The sequence below is a fragment of the Fonsecaea pedrosoi genome (genome assembly GCF_000835455.1).
Source record: "Fonsecaea pedrosoi CBS 271.37 unplaced genomic scaffold supercont1.3, whole genome shotgun sequence".
Taxonomy (NCBI): domain Eukaryota; kingdom Fungi; phylum Ascomycota; class Eurotiomycetes; order Chaetothyriales; family Herpotrichiellaceae; genus Fonsecaea; species Fonsecaea pedrosoi.
In genome coordinates this window covers 3,149,035-3,164,190 of record NW_013550613.1, presented here as the reverse complement: position 1 = coordinate 3,164,190, position 15,156 = coordinate 3,149,035, and the positions used below count along the sequence as shown (strand labels likewise).

Sequence of the window (15,156 nt, the reverse complement as noted above, 5' to 3'; positions counted from 1 at the left end):
AACAGATGAAATAGAACCGACAATGAAGAAGCTGGATGAATCAGGATTGGCGTCAGGCAATCTTTTGGAAGAGGATCACGTGTTCCGAGAATTCCGTGCCACGGTTAAGCACTCGCCCATCCCATTCGTGTCATTTGAGGGACGGTTCTCTCGTAGATTCTACAGGTATAGAGACAAGCAAAGTGTTGGCCATGCGTTCGAGTATCCATTTTCCTCTTTCTGATTCGACGCGGACTGAATCTCAGACTCACTCTCCATCTGTTTACAATACCCCTGCTGTTATGTTCACCCACCGTATCTGTGCCTCCTCAACATGAAGTCTGCAATATTAGGCATAGTGTCTAGGTCGCAGGGAGGCTTATACATAGAGAAATCGCGATGGAGGGCGCGAGGAGAAGGATGGCTCTGTGGCGCCTGCAGAAGGTACACGGCTCGATGGGACTCGTAGAACTCAGTGAGTAGCATTGGGATTGGGACAAGTGTGGCGCAGTCGATGGAGCATACGAGAAGGTGGACTGGGGGGTTTCTCCCATCAAACACCAATGAAACTGGTGGGGCGAATGTAGCGAAAATGTTTGTTGATTGACCCCTTGCATGACGTATCAGGGCGTCACCAAACCGGAAAATTGTGATGCAATCAATTACAAGAGAAACATTTCTGTTGGTCACCAGTGGTCCCCCGGGCTATCCAATGACCTACAACAGCCAAGGCCAGGAGAGTAAGTCACACGAATGCAATTTCAACAGGAAAACAAGGCAGAATAACAAACATGACGCGTGAAAATCTCAATCTTGATCGAGTGTAATTATTATGTACCCAGCTTGTACGCTGGTGAGGTAGTTGGTATGTAACTCGTATTATGATATCGTTGTAAACACCCACAACTCCCCCACGCCATAACATTGTGACAAGCTGTTCATACGCATTGTTATAGAAGCTTTGTGCCCATCTAATCCTCCGCCCGGTTGGCTCCGGAATGTCTTTCACAATATCAGTGGCATAAAGGTTGGAGGCGGCTAGGTTGCCCATGGACTGATTGACAGAAAAAAAATCCGAGGCGCTGTCTCATTGCCTCAAATCGTACACAGCTAGTAGTTGGTCGCAGGAGCTGTATATCCTTGCATACCGTAGCCTGGTTGGCCATACTTCGGCTCAGAAGTAACTGGCACATGGGTACCGTGCATTGTCGAGCCGGTCATACCAGTCTCGTGGCTAGGACGGTAAGCTGCTGCCGGAGTAGTCCCTGTCGCAACTTCTGCGTCACGAGTCGATGCGGTCGCGCGATTACGCTTCCAGAATGGTCGACGACCGATACCTTTGGTGTAGTTGTTGGCGGGGCTAGGTCCGTAGCGTTTTTCTTTCTTGTGGTGACGAGCCAGCAGCATTTGCATGCCTGCAGTGATCAGGAAGAGGAAGATGTTCAAGATAGCCATGGCGAAGCAGGCAGTGTTTAGACTGCACACGTATCCCCAGTCACCAGCACCCGGTGCAGCTTCGGTGTCAAGGCCGAAACCCAGAGGAGTATTGACGAAGCCCTTGCATGAGTTGGCGCCGTGACGGGTGTAGTAGGCAATGGCAGCAAAGCAGCCAACGAAGCAGATATCGAGGACAACCGCAAGGAGCGCGAAGAAAGAGACACCCCCCAGGCAGAGGGTCAAGAGGACGCCGAATATGGTGTACAGAACTGCCGCTCCAGACATGCCTTCAACAGCCTTCTCCCATGTTGGAATGCGGATGTCCTTGTCGGCCATGACGGCTAGGAAGTAGCTGTAGATACCCAGAATGATGGCAGAGGACGCAAACTCGAGAAGTCGCAAGCCTGTTTGGCCGAAGCGAAGGATGACACCGCCGATAGCCATGGTGGGTGGACGTCGATCGAGGGTTTGAGTTTCAAGCGTAGGCTTCGTCGCGCGAATAGAGGGATGATGCGAAGGAGAACAGAACACGACAGAGATATGGGGGCGGCTGGAGCCTCTTGTAGTTTTCAGCAAGGGGTCGAAGGGTCTTCTGTGTACCCTGGTCTGCGATCGTCGTGAGGAACAATAGATGGACAAGTGGGTGACGTGGTGGCGTCGATCACCAGCTGGCACCACCTTGCTCTGCTTTTCCCTCGACGCAGCACAGGGTACCAGAGGCGCTCACAATGGGGATGTGATTGGCTAGAATCGTAGCTGCGCCACAGGTATGACCTCAAAGAGAATCCACTACAATCTTGGCGCCTACGCCCCAGTTCATTTTCCCGTGCCGCCATTCGCCCGATCCTCACCACCTCATTTTCAAGCTGGCTGAAGTCAAGAATTGGCACCTGATCAACACTCCCAAAGGAGAAATGTACGCCACACACCAAAAGACCAGGGTTGAGCCATGACATGAAAACTTTGTTCGGTCAGTTCCTGCCACCCAGCACCTGTACGAGTAAGTACCAACCCCCCGCGAAACAGTTGGATCTCAATGGAAATGGAACAAAAGGTTCGAGTGGTAATAAACGTTCTTCTGGATTCATCTAATCATCAGTATTAGCACGTCTTATGGTGTTTAGACTTCGACCTGCAAAGTCAATTGCAAATATGTCCATGAAGAAGAACGTGAACTATGCCTTTGGTTCCGTGTGAAGATGCACTGGATGAAGCCTGGATTCGAAACACAATCGACGTATGACACGCATTCCATTCCCTGTCCCGTAGTGCCCGGTCACCCTCCAATCACAATTGCATGACGAGACCCGCAGTCAGTGCGCCCAAGATAAGTGACCCAAACTTCATGTCGTCCATCTTTGCCGCTGCGTTGGTGTTGGTAGGCTCGCTGCCGGCCGTCGTGGCACTCGGCGAGGAAGATGGAGTACTCTTGGGTGTGCTGCCGCTTGTGTTGTTACCTGGCAAATTGCTCTGATCATTGGGCAGAATGGTGAGTTGGAGTCCGGTGATTTCTTGACCATCGGCATCATACACAGTCTGTGAAGGCTTGGTGTTTGTGATAGATGAAGTCCCGGTCGGGAATTTGCCAGAGACACCATTCTGGATCAAGTCATCAACACCGTCTGGACGAGCCGGGAGATCGAAGCTGGTGCTAAAGTTTGATCCGCCCAATAAGTTAATTGCACATTTCGGGGGCGTGAGCGAAGTTGCTGTGGCATTGGCTTTCTCGAGCGCATCGACATCTAGTGAATTGAACTGCTCTCGAAGATTGTTGTAGTCTGGAAGAATGCTGACCGTTCCGTTGTCATTGAAGTTGATTAAGCCATAGTTGTTGGGCTCCTCGCTGTACTCGTAGATGAGCCCACCAGAGAAGACGGGTGTCATGTTCTCAGAGTACAGAACGGGGACTTCGGTGAACGTTCGTGGAGTGACCAGGTTGCAGCCGTACTCGGAGAAGAAGACGGGGATTGTGGTATTACCAAAGTCCCCAACCAGGACGTCGTAGCCAGACGACTGGAAAGTGGCATCGCCGCACCAAGAGTAAGAGTTGAGGCCGAAGAAATCAATCTTGGAGCTGGTGTCATTGTCCAATCCACATGACATGTAGTTGAAGGTCCCCATGAGCAGTGGACGGACATCAGCAGCGGAGTAGCCAACGGGGATGGGTCGCGGAGCTTGTTTCGAGATGTAATCTTTGAGGTCTCTAGTAACTGCCCTAATGTAGGCTGGAACCTCCGGGACCGAATCCTCGTTGATGACCTCGTTCCCGCTAAAGAATCCCAAGGTGTTGTTGAAGTTCATGAAGGCTTCCACGACATCGAAAACGCGCTCCAGATAGGTAGAGGAGTACGACTCCCATGGCGCACCGCGGTTCAGAGACTGGTTGGGCAATGGGCTGTTGACGTCAAGGATCATGTAGATGCCGGCGGCATTGAAGATGGAGGCGCAAGCAGAGTGGTCCAAATCCGGATCGAGATTGTAGACGCGGATAGTGTTGACTCCCAGGCGCTGCATGAGCACAGCATCTCGGAGGCAAACATCAGCATCACTCAACGGGTCGATCCCAGAGCCGGGATTGAAGCCCGAAGAACCACCAGGTTGATAGCTGCAAAATTCAGTCAGTGTCTTGCTTGTGCCTCAGCCATGGCAGTGTCTTCTCTTACGCTACACCAATGATCTGGAAACGCGTGCCATCGACACTGTTGACGAAGTCTGACCCTTGAACCACGAGCGGGGAGACAGCCAAGACATAGGACGCGAAGAGGGCGACGAGGGCGAGGAAGGTAGTTTTGAGCTGTCGAGGGGTCAGCATTCGTCTTGTAGGGAGAGGTGCCACTACCTTACCTGAGTCATGGTGACCAAGCAGTTGAGCTTTGGATTATGCAAAAGTGGTAGAGAAGAAAGCGAATGGTCGAACACGATGAGCAATGATTGAAGCGAGGGGACGGCTGGAGATAATTAGGCCAGGCGCAGATGAAGTTTCCGGAACCAGAGACGCGGCTTCAGGGACAGAAGGCGCGGAAGATGAAGAAGTGAATGCACGCCGATCAAACACCTGCAGGCGCGACACTCGTAGAAGAGCAAAGCGAAGGTGGTGGTAAAGAAATCGATAGAGCAGACGAAGAGACGGCACGGAGACGACGTACCCTATTGAGCTCATGTTTCTTTTCTCGACTCGCAATCTGCACGCTCTATCAGCGTCCGCATCCGGAGCCATGCACCTACTACAGTTAGGGTATGGTATGCCAGATTTCATGGGTACCATTCGTGATAGCTGTCTCCACTCTAGGCCTGCTCGCATGAAAAGTCCCGGGCTACCGTGGTCCACGGCTCTAGGTGCTGCCAATCACATCCTCTGCGGGAAAGTGGCGGAGGACACCAATGCTAACGGGCCTTGAGATTACCCGATGAGCGACCTGGCGCGGGAGACATTTGATTGCGTTTTTGGGTCGCAACTGGGCATCAAAAGGAGCGCATTTGTAGTGTGGTGAAAGGTCAAAGACGCAAGCCTACTGTGACACGCAATCTTGTGATACAACAACGGACGTAGCACAACATTCTACAACTGGAAAAGGTGGATGCAGCGAACGTTCAGAATACAAGCAAACACGTCTGGTCTAACAAGATCTGGACATGAGAGGAAGGTCAGCCGATGTCATACTGTGGCTTGCGTGGTCCCGCGGGTGCAGACAGTTTCGCCAAACAAACAAACCAATTCAGCAGGAAATGATGCCACTCTCCCTATGCTTTCGCAGATATTTCTAATATGGCTTCCTCACAGAAGGTGACTGGCTCTGTCCAGCCACGATCGAAGCGCATTGTCTTCTTCCACCCAGACCTCGGGATTGGTGGTGCTGAAAGGCTGATTGTCGATGCAGCAGTTGGTCTACAAGAGCAGGGAAACAAAGTCACAATCTTCACCTCACATTGCGACCCTAACCACTGCTTTGAGGAGGCACGAGATGGTCAGTTGCTATCCCCCGATGTGGTGTGCTTGCCGTAGCTAAATCATTGACAGATTGGTGAGTACAGGCACCCTCGACGTCCGAGTTCGCGGCGACACCCTCTTTCCTCCTTCATTCCTGAATCGCTTTCACATCCTGCTCGCGACCCTGCGCCAGCTTCATCTGGTCCTGTCAATCGCAATATGGAGTAATGAATTGAGCACCCTTCAACCCGATATCTTCGTGGTCGACCAGCTCTCTGCCTGCGTTCCGCTGCTGAGATGGCTATACCCCCATCGCCAACGGACCCTGTTCTATTGCCATTTCCCAGACCAGTTGCTTGCGGATCGCCGAGGTTCTGGCCTGCTCGGGCTTGCAAAAACAATCTACAGATTTCCTTTTGACCTGTTCGAAGGCTGGAGCATGAGCGCAAGCGATCGGGTAGTCGTCAACTCCGAGTTCACGAAATCCGTCGCCTCCAGAGTCTGGCCATCCCTGGCAAAATCACTGGGTGTCATATATCCCTGCGTCAATGATGGAGACAACGAGGCCAGGAAAGATGTAGAGTCACTGTGGGGCGGTCAATTCAAGCTGCTGCTCAGCATAAATCGATATGAACGGAAAAAAGACATCGGCTTGGCTATTCGAGCGTATCATGATCTCTCTCCTGCAGCCCGTCGAGGTACCCGCCTGATCATAGCCGGGGGCTACGACCAAAGGGTCAGTGAAAATGTGGAATATCATAAAGAGCTGGTGGACTTGGCCGAAGGGCTGGGTCTAACCACAGCTACTGCTAAAACAGTACCAACAGCTTTGGGAATTCCAAGCAGCATACAAGTCTTGTTCTTGTTGTCTGTGCCAGGGTTCTTCAAGGAAACTCTCCTGGAAAACGCTCGGCTCTTGTTGTACACCCCTTCGAACGAGCACTTTGGGATCGTACCGGTGGAAGCGATGCAGCACGGTCTACCTGTTCTTGCGTCAAATACTGGTGGACCATTGGAAACCATTGTCGAAAACGAGACAGGTTGGCTGCGTGACTCTGCGAAGGTGGAACAATGGACTGCCGTGATCAACAAAGTCCTGCATGAACTTGACACGGACGAACTCAAGAGGATGGGTCAGAGTGGGCGACAACGAGTCCGTGAGCACTTTACCAGGAGTAGAATGGCGGGTAAGTTCAATGATGAGATGACCCAAATGCTGAAAAGCAAGCGCAGCACTTTTCTAGAGAGGAAAGATATTGTCCTTGCTATTTGGCTCACGGCAGCTTTCGCAGCAGCATTGCTAGCCACTGTCATCAAAGCGAAGTATGGACGAGGGGACAGGAGGGCAAGTGAATTCGCCCGCGCCAGGAGAATGAAACCGGAGGCCGATCCCCAGCTAAAATTGTTTGCTGGCACAGGGCAGTAGATTAGAAATATGTACGAGGTAGACGAATAAAACACTCTACGCGTCGATCGAGAACGACGCGCAACGGGCGGATGCCAAGCTTGTTTAGACTTTTCCCGATCGAGACTTCCTCAATGACAACACTTCCAAGTTGCCACCACCACCACCGTCATTCATCCGGGCTGCCTCCAACACTTGTACGCAGACGATGCACTTTCTCTGTCTGCGCTCATCTTTAGGTCGACGTATTTTGGGCCCAAACCATGACTGAGGTGATTGTGCTATCGTCATCACCACCAAAAAGTTCCCAAGCCTCGAAGGCTGCTTCAAGATCAATAGGCACGGGAACATGGCTGGACGACGAGATTGATTTTGAAATCGACAGCTTTGAATTAGCTGGTTCGATTGGTTTTCGGGTAGACAGGCCCTCGAAGAGGAAACGCACTACTCCGGGTGCGAGTTCGCACTTGAACTCGAAACGTGCAAATGTCACCTACGAACGAAGCTCTTCAGTACCCCTCGAGATCCTTTCTAGTGACGGACCGCAGGCAGTGCTCAGCTTCGATACTTCTGTGGCCCCTGTCTCACACTCGTCGGAGCCGAAGAAGAACTCTGACTTCTTCGACGAACTTACCTTCTCATCATCAGCCCCAGAACCTTTGCCCACAGCCAAGAAGAAGGATGCGGGTGTTTTCTGGGAGCTTCTGTCAGATGGATTGGAAGATGATCCCCTCGGAGACCGCCCGTTGGTTCTGCCACAATCGACGGAGGAAGGCTATGACCACAGGACAAGCAAGCTTCTGGCTACCCTCAATCCTGAGTCTACCGACGAAAGGAGGCTTACATCGAAACCACCCGAAGCACCCAAAGCCAAATCTACGCATCTGTCAAAAGAAGTTGGAGGACCCAGGATTTTTGATGATATTGAATTCTCATCCAGTCCAGTCCTCGTTAAAAGCACCAAACCTCCCAAAATATCTCAAGTTGAAAAGGCTGTGAATGCCGCTGACCGGGCAGGGGAGAAGGCAGCAGCGCGAGATGAACGACGTGCCTTGAAAGAGGCGGAAAAGGAGAAGAAGAAGCTGGAGAGGGAGCAGAAGGCCAAGGAGAAGCAGAAGGCCGCCGACCTTGCCGAGGCCAACAAATCGCGCACGAATAAGAAAGACGCGACCCCAGAGATGATCTTGGATATGTCGAGCTTTCTCAAGGATACAAGTGTCGGCAATCAAGTCGAAGAGCGTATGAAGAACGTCCAGGTCGATGTCAACTACGTGGATGAGCAGTTCATCTTGGTCGAAGAAGGCGAGAAAGTGCGGCATGGAAGCATTGTCACTTGGCGCCGTAAGGTGAAATCGATGTACAACGACGAGGATGATCTGTGGGAACCCACCTCCGGATGTCGGATCGTGAATGAAAAGCATGTTCTAATTCACTTGGCCGCTGCAGACTTTATTGGTATCGCCGCCACGTCGCAGTCAGGGTCCGCCACCTGCGTGGTGCAGGACGAGCCACAGCTCAAGGCCAATCTGGACGCACACGTGTCGTCCATACGCAGGCGTTTCGGCGACTGCGTACCAATCTATCTCATCGAAGGACTCAGGAGCTGGCTTCGGAAGAATGAGAATGCGAAGAATAGAGCATACACTGCTGCTGTCCGTGCTCAGATGTTGGAGGCCGATGGTGGAGACTCGGCGAATATTGATCCTCCTCCATCTCAGGCCAGGAGTCGGAAGCGCAGAAAAGCGCCAACCGAGTCACTGGACTTGTCGGTAGTGACATCCGATATTGTCGATGACCTGCTCCTCCATCTTCAACTCGCCCACCAACCGATACTGATTCAACACACATCGACTCCCGCGGATTCGGCGTTTCAGATATGCGCACTCACTCAACATCTTTCTACGCGGCCTTACCGCCTGGCCCAGCTTGAGTACAATCTCAAATCTGCGTCGTTCTGTATGGATAGCGGACAGGTTCGGACTGGCGATGACCCCAAGGACACATATGTGAAGATGCTGCAAGAGGTGCAGAGGGTCACTCCCAGTATGGCCTACGGCATCGTCGAAGAATATAGGAGTATTCGAAAGCTGGTGAAAGGATTTGACAAACACGGTAACCTGATGCTTGAAGATGTTCGCAAGACTGTGAACAAAGACGGCGGTTGGAGCGATAAGCGATTGGGGCCGCAAATCAGCAAGCGACTGTACACAGTGTTCATGGGCAGAGATCCTTCATCGACGGATGGTATGTCATGATATTATTGCCGACAGTTGTACCTTGTTCTTGTATAAGCAGATGCGCATGGCGACATCAGGATTGTGGATGCGCAAAACATTGGCTATTTGTATAAGATAGCATAGCAGGGCACGATGATGCTTTCCACCTGCAATATCAAGTTGTTCGAAGAAGGCGGCGATGTAAACATGCAACCTTTATATCTGCAATGCGCAACTACCCCAACATAGCTTCGCAACCGGAGAAGAAACATTTATTGGCAAAACCGAAAATGAAAGAAGCAGATGCGACGGTTTTATTTGAGTTTACGGTTCCCGCTCATCGGCTAGGCTTTGAGTATTAGATTCCCCACCTCCACTGTCGGAACACGTCGCTTTTGTCGACGATGCCAATCCTGACGCTAAGATGAAACTGAGGACCTTGAGATGTAAAGTCGTTGCCGGGAAATCCGCCTCCGGTTTAGGCGGCCCGGCCGTTTCGGGTATAGTCGTAAGCTGGGCGCGGCGCCGCTTTTAACGGCTATAAGAACCTCGTCCCCCATCCTAATCCCTCTCCCACTTCCTTCTTCTTCTTCATCAATTCATAGACTGTACCAGCCGCTCTATAAGTTGGATCCCAATCACGTGATACCTGTAGGCAGCACTGCTGCTGCCTACCAGTGTCACGGCTATAAGTAGCCGTGCCTACTTCATCCGTAGTTCATAATCATCACACTCGTTTCCTAGTTCTAAGTTTCAACTTTTCCTGACCCTCCTCGACTTCTGTATGACAATAATCACTCGTCTACGTTATAATTGGAGTACTGTGGACGGTACTGCCCGGAATTGCTCCAGGAGGCCTGTCCTTAATAACATCTTGGCTGATTTGGTCACTATTGACGAGTTATAGAGAACCTGCTTGATGTCCATGCATGGAGTTTTACCCGCCCACATTCGTTGCCGTTCCTCGCACCATGTGCGACATTCCAGGAGAACGTGTCGTACGGTTTGTCGTCCGTGGTCGTAGGGGCACTGGTCGGTGTCGGCTTTATTGATCGAATGTAGATAGGCCAATAGGCCTATTTACCCATTGCGCATTTGTGTAATGACTGAGCTGATCGCTCGGTGGGTGCCCCTATGCGTGGTCAGGGTCCCTTTTCCAGGTCGGACCCCAAGTCGGAAAAGCTCCCGACCGTGTTTAGCCGATTCCCAACTCTGGTCCCATTCGACCTTCATGGTCTGGCGGATGGTGGATTTGGTTGTGGCTATGAGTGTCCGAAGTGTTTCCGGCTCCTGTAGTGGTTTGGCGTTCGTTCGTGCGTGTGGGCTGTAGCCCGCAGCTTCTTTCGCGGCTGCGTCGGCTACTTCGTTGCCTGGCACGCCGATGTGTGCAGGTATCCATCGGAGCTGAACCTCCCATCCTTGGTCTCGGAGCTGATCCAGTGCTCGGATGGCATCGACCAAGATGTATTGGCCAGAGGGCATTTGGGGTTGGCCATCGCTTGGATGGCAGCTTGATTATCAGCAAAGACGGTGCACTTGTCGGGCGTGTTCGTCGTTGCTTGGACGTCGAGTGCAATCTGGAATGCCATCTCGATCCCTTTCAGCTCTGCTGCGTACATGGTGGAGCTGGTTGATGTGCCCATGTATTCGGTTCTCTTTGCCTGGACACCCTGGATTTGCAGCATCGGTGCGACTGCCGCCGCACCAACATGACCGTCAATGCCGCTTCCATCAGTATTCAGCGGCGACAATGCACCTGGTCTTGGCATCCTTTGGGAACGCGGCCTGCCGCCCTAACGCAGGAAACATGTGACCTGGCTCAACTTCGGCCCAGCCTGCTCAGGCCGCCGCTCACTCTCCTCATCCTTCTCATCAACCGTGCTCAGTCCCGTTTCTGGGCCCCGCAGTTATTAGATGATTCACGCCATACTTCAGAGGTTAGGAATGATAACGAAGTCGATTGCGATGAGTCCTCTCCTGGGCCTCATCGTACCTATATAGCTACATTTCTGGCTCTGCTTGCTATGTTACACTCTGCTAATAGAGTTCAACATAGTTAACAGAGTTGGCTTCCTCTTTGTATGGTCAGGTGACTTTGCTCAGCCTTGCCAACGAGGCTGTTTTCTTTCTGCCGACCTTCATTCGCTCTGGCCTGTTCAAGCTTTACCATCCAACAGCCACATAAAGATGGTCTGCTAGGTCCATTTTACCGGGTTGACTGGCACAGTGTAGTATTCCACAAGGTACACATGGTCGGTAAATTTGTCCACGTTTGCCTGGAAACCATATCTCCATTCTGCCTTGCGCCTGAACAGCCTTCTGAATTGGTGCGTTGGAGACGTTTTGTCAATCTCAATTGTTTGTGCACTTCCGGATGTCCACGCAAACCCAACAGGATTGCCATGACCCCAGTTATTAGCCTTAAACGCCAGTGTGAGTTGGATGGGCTGGTCAAAATACCAGTCGGTCTTGGAATACGCAGTGGGATTCGCGCCAAAAAGACCGGCTTTTCGGAACCCCGTTAGCCACACAGTTCGGTCATCATGCTTGAAAAGGTTCAGGAGGGAGATTTATGGTAGCAAAGGACTTACACAATGCATTTCTGTCGCCCTCGACAGAGACAAAATTGTCCTTCGTGTCGCGATTAGTTAGGTTTTCGAGATACGGGGGCTGCTCTAAGTATCTCTTTTTGATCGCATCCGTGTTTTCTTCGAAGGAGAAGTAAGGGTCGTATGCCAGCGCGTCAAATTGCCCTTTGAGCTCGGGCTCTTTGGAAGAACCTTCCTTCTTTTTGGGGGTTACTTTCATGAAAAAGAAGGCACCAGGGAGGGATCTTGGATCGACATCCTTGAATGAGTCAGACAAGGGTTTTCCTTTGGAGTCCTTGATTTTCGGGTTGGCTCGTAGCAACTTCGACGCGGTTGCCCCAAAGGTACGATCTGGATTCTCGTCCTCAGGGTTGGTTGGGATGGTGGGAAAGTTTCCCTCATCATCGACTAAGCTGGGGGGGAGTTCAGTTTCCGACATCTTGTGATAATGGAGTGCTCCGTGATTGTTAGAAAAGGGTGAGGCGAGGCAGACATGACTACTAGATTTAATACTTGTATTCCAGACTCGTGAACATGAAGATGCAATGTAAGCGCTGGAATCAGGTTTCGACCCAGACCGGTCGAGAAGGAGTAAAAGCAAGACTACGCAAGCCACAAGCGTTTGTCACACTTTGATTCAGCTCAATCAGATTTGGTAGATTTCAAAATCTGTCCCTTGTTGCCATCTTTCCACAAGCAAGTCTCCAATAGCCAGAGAAGTGTAAGTGACCGGTATGTGACAAGCTTTGTTGTGGCTGGCTGAAAGCGTGCGGAGGCAGGTTGGTGCATTTGAACAGCTGGGCACATCAAGGGTGTGGATCTCTCGTTCGTTCGTTCAGGTCTGGACCAAGGAAAGTTCCAAGTTCGAAGGCAAGCCCCCGGAAGTATCCTTTCCCATTTCAGAGACCTGACGAACCTACGATTTTTCAGCTGTTATATTCTTACGCCCACATGCAGATTTCAAGCTATGTTCGACACAAGCTGTGACCATACAGAACGCCGCTTCCTGTCAGGTTTCAATCCAGGCTAGAACATGGCACAAGGAGTGCATGCAGCAGCAAAGAAATGCATGTGCCACACACGCAGAGAAGATATCTAATGCAAAGTCTGATGGGGAGACCCAGCTGCCACGTCCAGAATCGAGGCATTTTCCCGTATGCTTTACCATGTTACGTGATGAAGGATCTCATAGAGGAGCTTATAATTCTCGTATAGTTCACTGAGGCTTATCTAGACCATAGAGCTAGTCTTCTACAATGGATGTCATAGAAGCTAGAAGAACCTCATTGTCCAAAAATCTTCTGTTGCTTCAAAGTCCGTAATCCATGCCCAGGGCGCCAAGAACGTTCCATTGTCCAAATAGTCCTCTCCATATGAGCTTTGACATGTCACTCCCTCTTCATCATACCCAATGGCGAGTACTGCGTGGCTCGGGTACTTATGTGGAGGGGTTTTGTGCCTTTCGTCCAACCTAGTCAGCAACCATTTGCCGGACTCCCTCTTCTCGAACTGTTTGTAAGCGTCCTTGGAATAATAATGAATTCCAAATAGCACGGGATAGCCCTCAGTGATGGCCTTGCAGAGCTTCTCCTTCAAAAGCTCTCCATCCCTGTTCTTTTCTTTCGTAGCTTCATCGGCTGAGCGGTTGGCCAATTCTTCCAAAGCGTGCCTTTCTTTGGGGGAGCGTTTCTTGTCAAGTCGTCCGTACCACGCAATTTGATAGGCTTTCGCAGCAGACTTGGCGTCTTCTGACGGTTCCTTGCTGGTTATTTCAACAGCATCTGTTTTATCTGGGTTTTGTGGATACGGGCAGAGGGTTTCTTTGCATACCCCGTCCTTCTGCAAAGCTTTCATCGCACTTCTCGTATGGCAGGTAGCGTTGTCAAATTTGGCTGGTTTCTCGACTTTGCGGGCATTGTACCAGATGAAACTTCGAGAAGGATCTATGGCTGGGGGAGTCTGCCTCTTCGACATTGCCAACTCCTTGTTCAGCTCATATGTAAAAAGAGCTGCTGCTGCATTAGCGACACAGGAGTTAAGGGCAGAACCTTGGTTGTATATTTTCCCCCAATAAGCGCGATATTTGTCGCTGTCACGAAGATTTGCCTGAGGATCTGCCTCGATCCCTGGTGCAGGCTCATAGCAGAAGTCTCTCTCGTCATAATATTCTGCGATCCATCCTCTCTCGCCAAATAGTCCTTGGGGAACCTCCATAGCGGAATCAAGTCTAGTGAATATGTGAGCAAGCTCTTTCAAGATAGAGATTCAAGAACGAGGTAGCATCAATCTTGATCTTATATTTTGTTAGTTGATTATTCTCCCACTAGACCAAGGGAAACCAGTTTTCAGCCACGGCCAGGTGAATTTCCCATAAGGGGGCCTTCAGCCAGCCACGGTGCCAATATCAAAAAATATTTTAATCGGTCCTTCCAGGCCTTCTAAGCACACAGTATTAGGAGTTGATTCGTCCTGCGCCAGACGACTTGCTGCCGCTTGGGATGGTCAGTCTGGAACGCGAAGATGTCGGGTCGGCCAGATGATTGATCCATTGTGGAAACTTTGTTCGAACCCGGTACAGGAGAAATCGAAGCGCTGCCACATGTTCGAAATATGCATGGGGGGACGCAAACCACTCCGAATGTGGTGGCTGCAAGGACGGGAAACTGGGAGGGTTCGCATCTGATGGTCTCGAATTGTGCGGGGAAAGGCACCCTCAGTCTCGTTTACGCAACCAACTTAATTCATTGTTTCAGCTGCCCACAAGACATACGGATGTGCTGCCCCCGGCAGGATTAGGGAAAGCTTGTCCTGGATTGACGGCAGTTTTGATCTACCTACCATAATATTTATCGTTTAATCAGGCCTAGGGTTAACCTTACCTCTCAACGGCACAATTCCAGTGTTCCATTGATGCGATTACACCTTGTTGACTCGTTTCTTCCAGATATCCTGCTTCTCATCCACGACTGGTTGTTCGTCAAGGTCGGCATTGATATTACACCTCTGCAGAGTCTACATTGCATACATTTGCCCAGCCAGAGCTCAACGAAACTAAAATCACTATTAGGGCACAGCTGAAAAAGGTCGAGACCCTGTAAGACCCTAACACCCTTGTGATAACTATGCCTATCACGTATGCGAGCGGGGACGAAGCAACATTTTCGTGTGGCGTAGCTGAAGATCGTTCGTTCGTTACTCTGGCGCATTCTGCACATCGGCACTGAGAAGGAAACACACGAGACATGTAGCCTTGGCTGTGACACACCCTCAACTCGAAATTTTTCACGCACACCTCTGCAGCAAACCTGTCCTCCGAACATTCAAGGAAGGGCTAACTCTACAGCTACAGCGAGCGTCGACGCATATTCACGCATCACGCGCGTCCCCTTGGTCTGGTGTCGATGGTCTGGAAACCAGAATTGTAGAAGAGGAGAGACTCAGAGAACGGAGTACATGTGGCGGGCTCACCGGCCCGAACCTAAATGAGATAATCGTGGAAGCACAACTGCATCAATTCCCCACTACGGAGTAGTGCGAATGCAATTGGTGTGCTCTAGGGGCCTCTCAGCACGCCTATTAGAGAAAAGTAGGCGCTGTAACAGG

The 15,156-nt window shown here is 51.0% G+C and overlaps 6 protein-coding genes across 6 annotated transcripts; 2 read left to right on the top strand and 4 right to left on the bottom strand.

Annotated features, from left to right (window-relative positions):
* Nucleotides 1-1,089: 1,089 nt before the first annotated feature.
* Nucleotides 1,090-1,860, bottom strand: Z517_05073 (uncharacterized protein; the record flags this gene model as incomplete). Its single annotated transcript, XM_013430400.1, has 1 exon — nucleotides 1,090-1,860. The coding sequence occupies one exon, from the start codon at nucleotides 1,858-1,860 to the stop codon at nucleotides 1,090-1,092; it is 771 nt and encodes a 256-aa protein (XP_013285854.1).
* An 843-nt stretch (nucleotides 1,861-2,703) lies between these two features.
* Z517_05072 (uncharacterized protein) lies at nucleotides 2,704-4,269 on the bottom strand (the record flags this gene model as incomplete). The annotated part of the gene is made up of 3 exons (XM_013430399.1): nucleotides 2,704-4,021; nucleotides 4,080-4,210; nucleotides 4,261-4,269. The coding sequence occupies 3 exons, from the start codon at nucleotides 4,267-4,269 to the stop codon at nucleotides 2,704-2,706; spliced, it is 1,458 nt and encodes a 485-aa protein (XP_013285853.1).
* A 913-nt stretch (nucleotides 4,270-5,182) lies between these two features.
* Nucleotides 5,183-6,770, top strand: Z517_05071 (uncharacterized protein; the record flags this gene model as incomplete). The annotated part of the gene is made up of 2 exons (XM_013430398.1): nucleotides 5,183-5,381; nucleotides 5,449-6,770. The coding sequence occupies 2 exons, from the start codon at nucleotides 5,183-5,185 to the stop codon at nucleotides 6,768-6,770; spliced, it is 1,521 nt and encodes a 506-aa protein (XP_013285852.1).
* Nucleotides 6,771-7,012: 242 nt separating this feature from the next.
* Z517_05070 (uncharacterized protein) lies at nucleotides 7,013-9,004 on the top strand (the record flags this gene model as incomplete). The annotated part of the gene is made up of 1 exon (XM_013430397.1): nucleotides 7,013-9,004. The coding sequence occupies one exon, from the start codon at nucleotides 7,013-7,015 to the stop codon at nucleotides 9,002-9,004; it is 1,992 nt and encodes a 663-aa protein (XP_013285851.1).
* A 2,156-nt stretch (nucleotides 9,005-11,160) lies between these two features.
* Nucleotides 11,161-11,992, bottom strand: Z517_05069 (uncharacterized protein; the record flags this gene model as incomplete). Its single annotated transcript, XM_013430396.1, has 2 exons — nucleotides 11,161-11,471; nucleotides 11,557-11,992. The coding sequence occupies 2 exons, from the start codon at nucleotides 11,990-11,992 to the stop codon at nucleotides 11,161-11,163; spliced, it is 747 nt and encodes a 248-aa protein (XP_013285850.1).
* Nucleotides 11,993-12,825: 833 nt separating this feature from the next.
* Nucleotides 12,826-13,767, bottom strand: Z517_05068 (uncharacterized protein; the record flags this gene model as incomplete). The annotated part of the gene is made up of 1 exon (XM_013430395.1): nucleotides 12,826-13,767. One exon carries the CDS (start codon nucleotides 13,765-13,767, stop codon nucleotides 12,826-12,828), a length of 942 nt encoding a protein of 313 aa, XP_013285849.1.
* Between the last annotated feature and the right edge of the window lie 1,389 nt (nucleotides 13,768-15,156).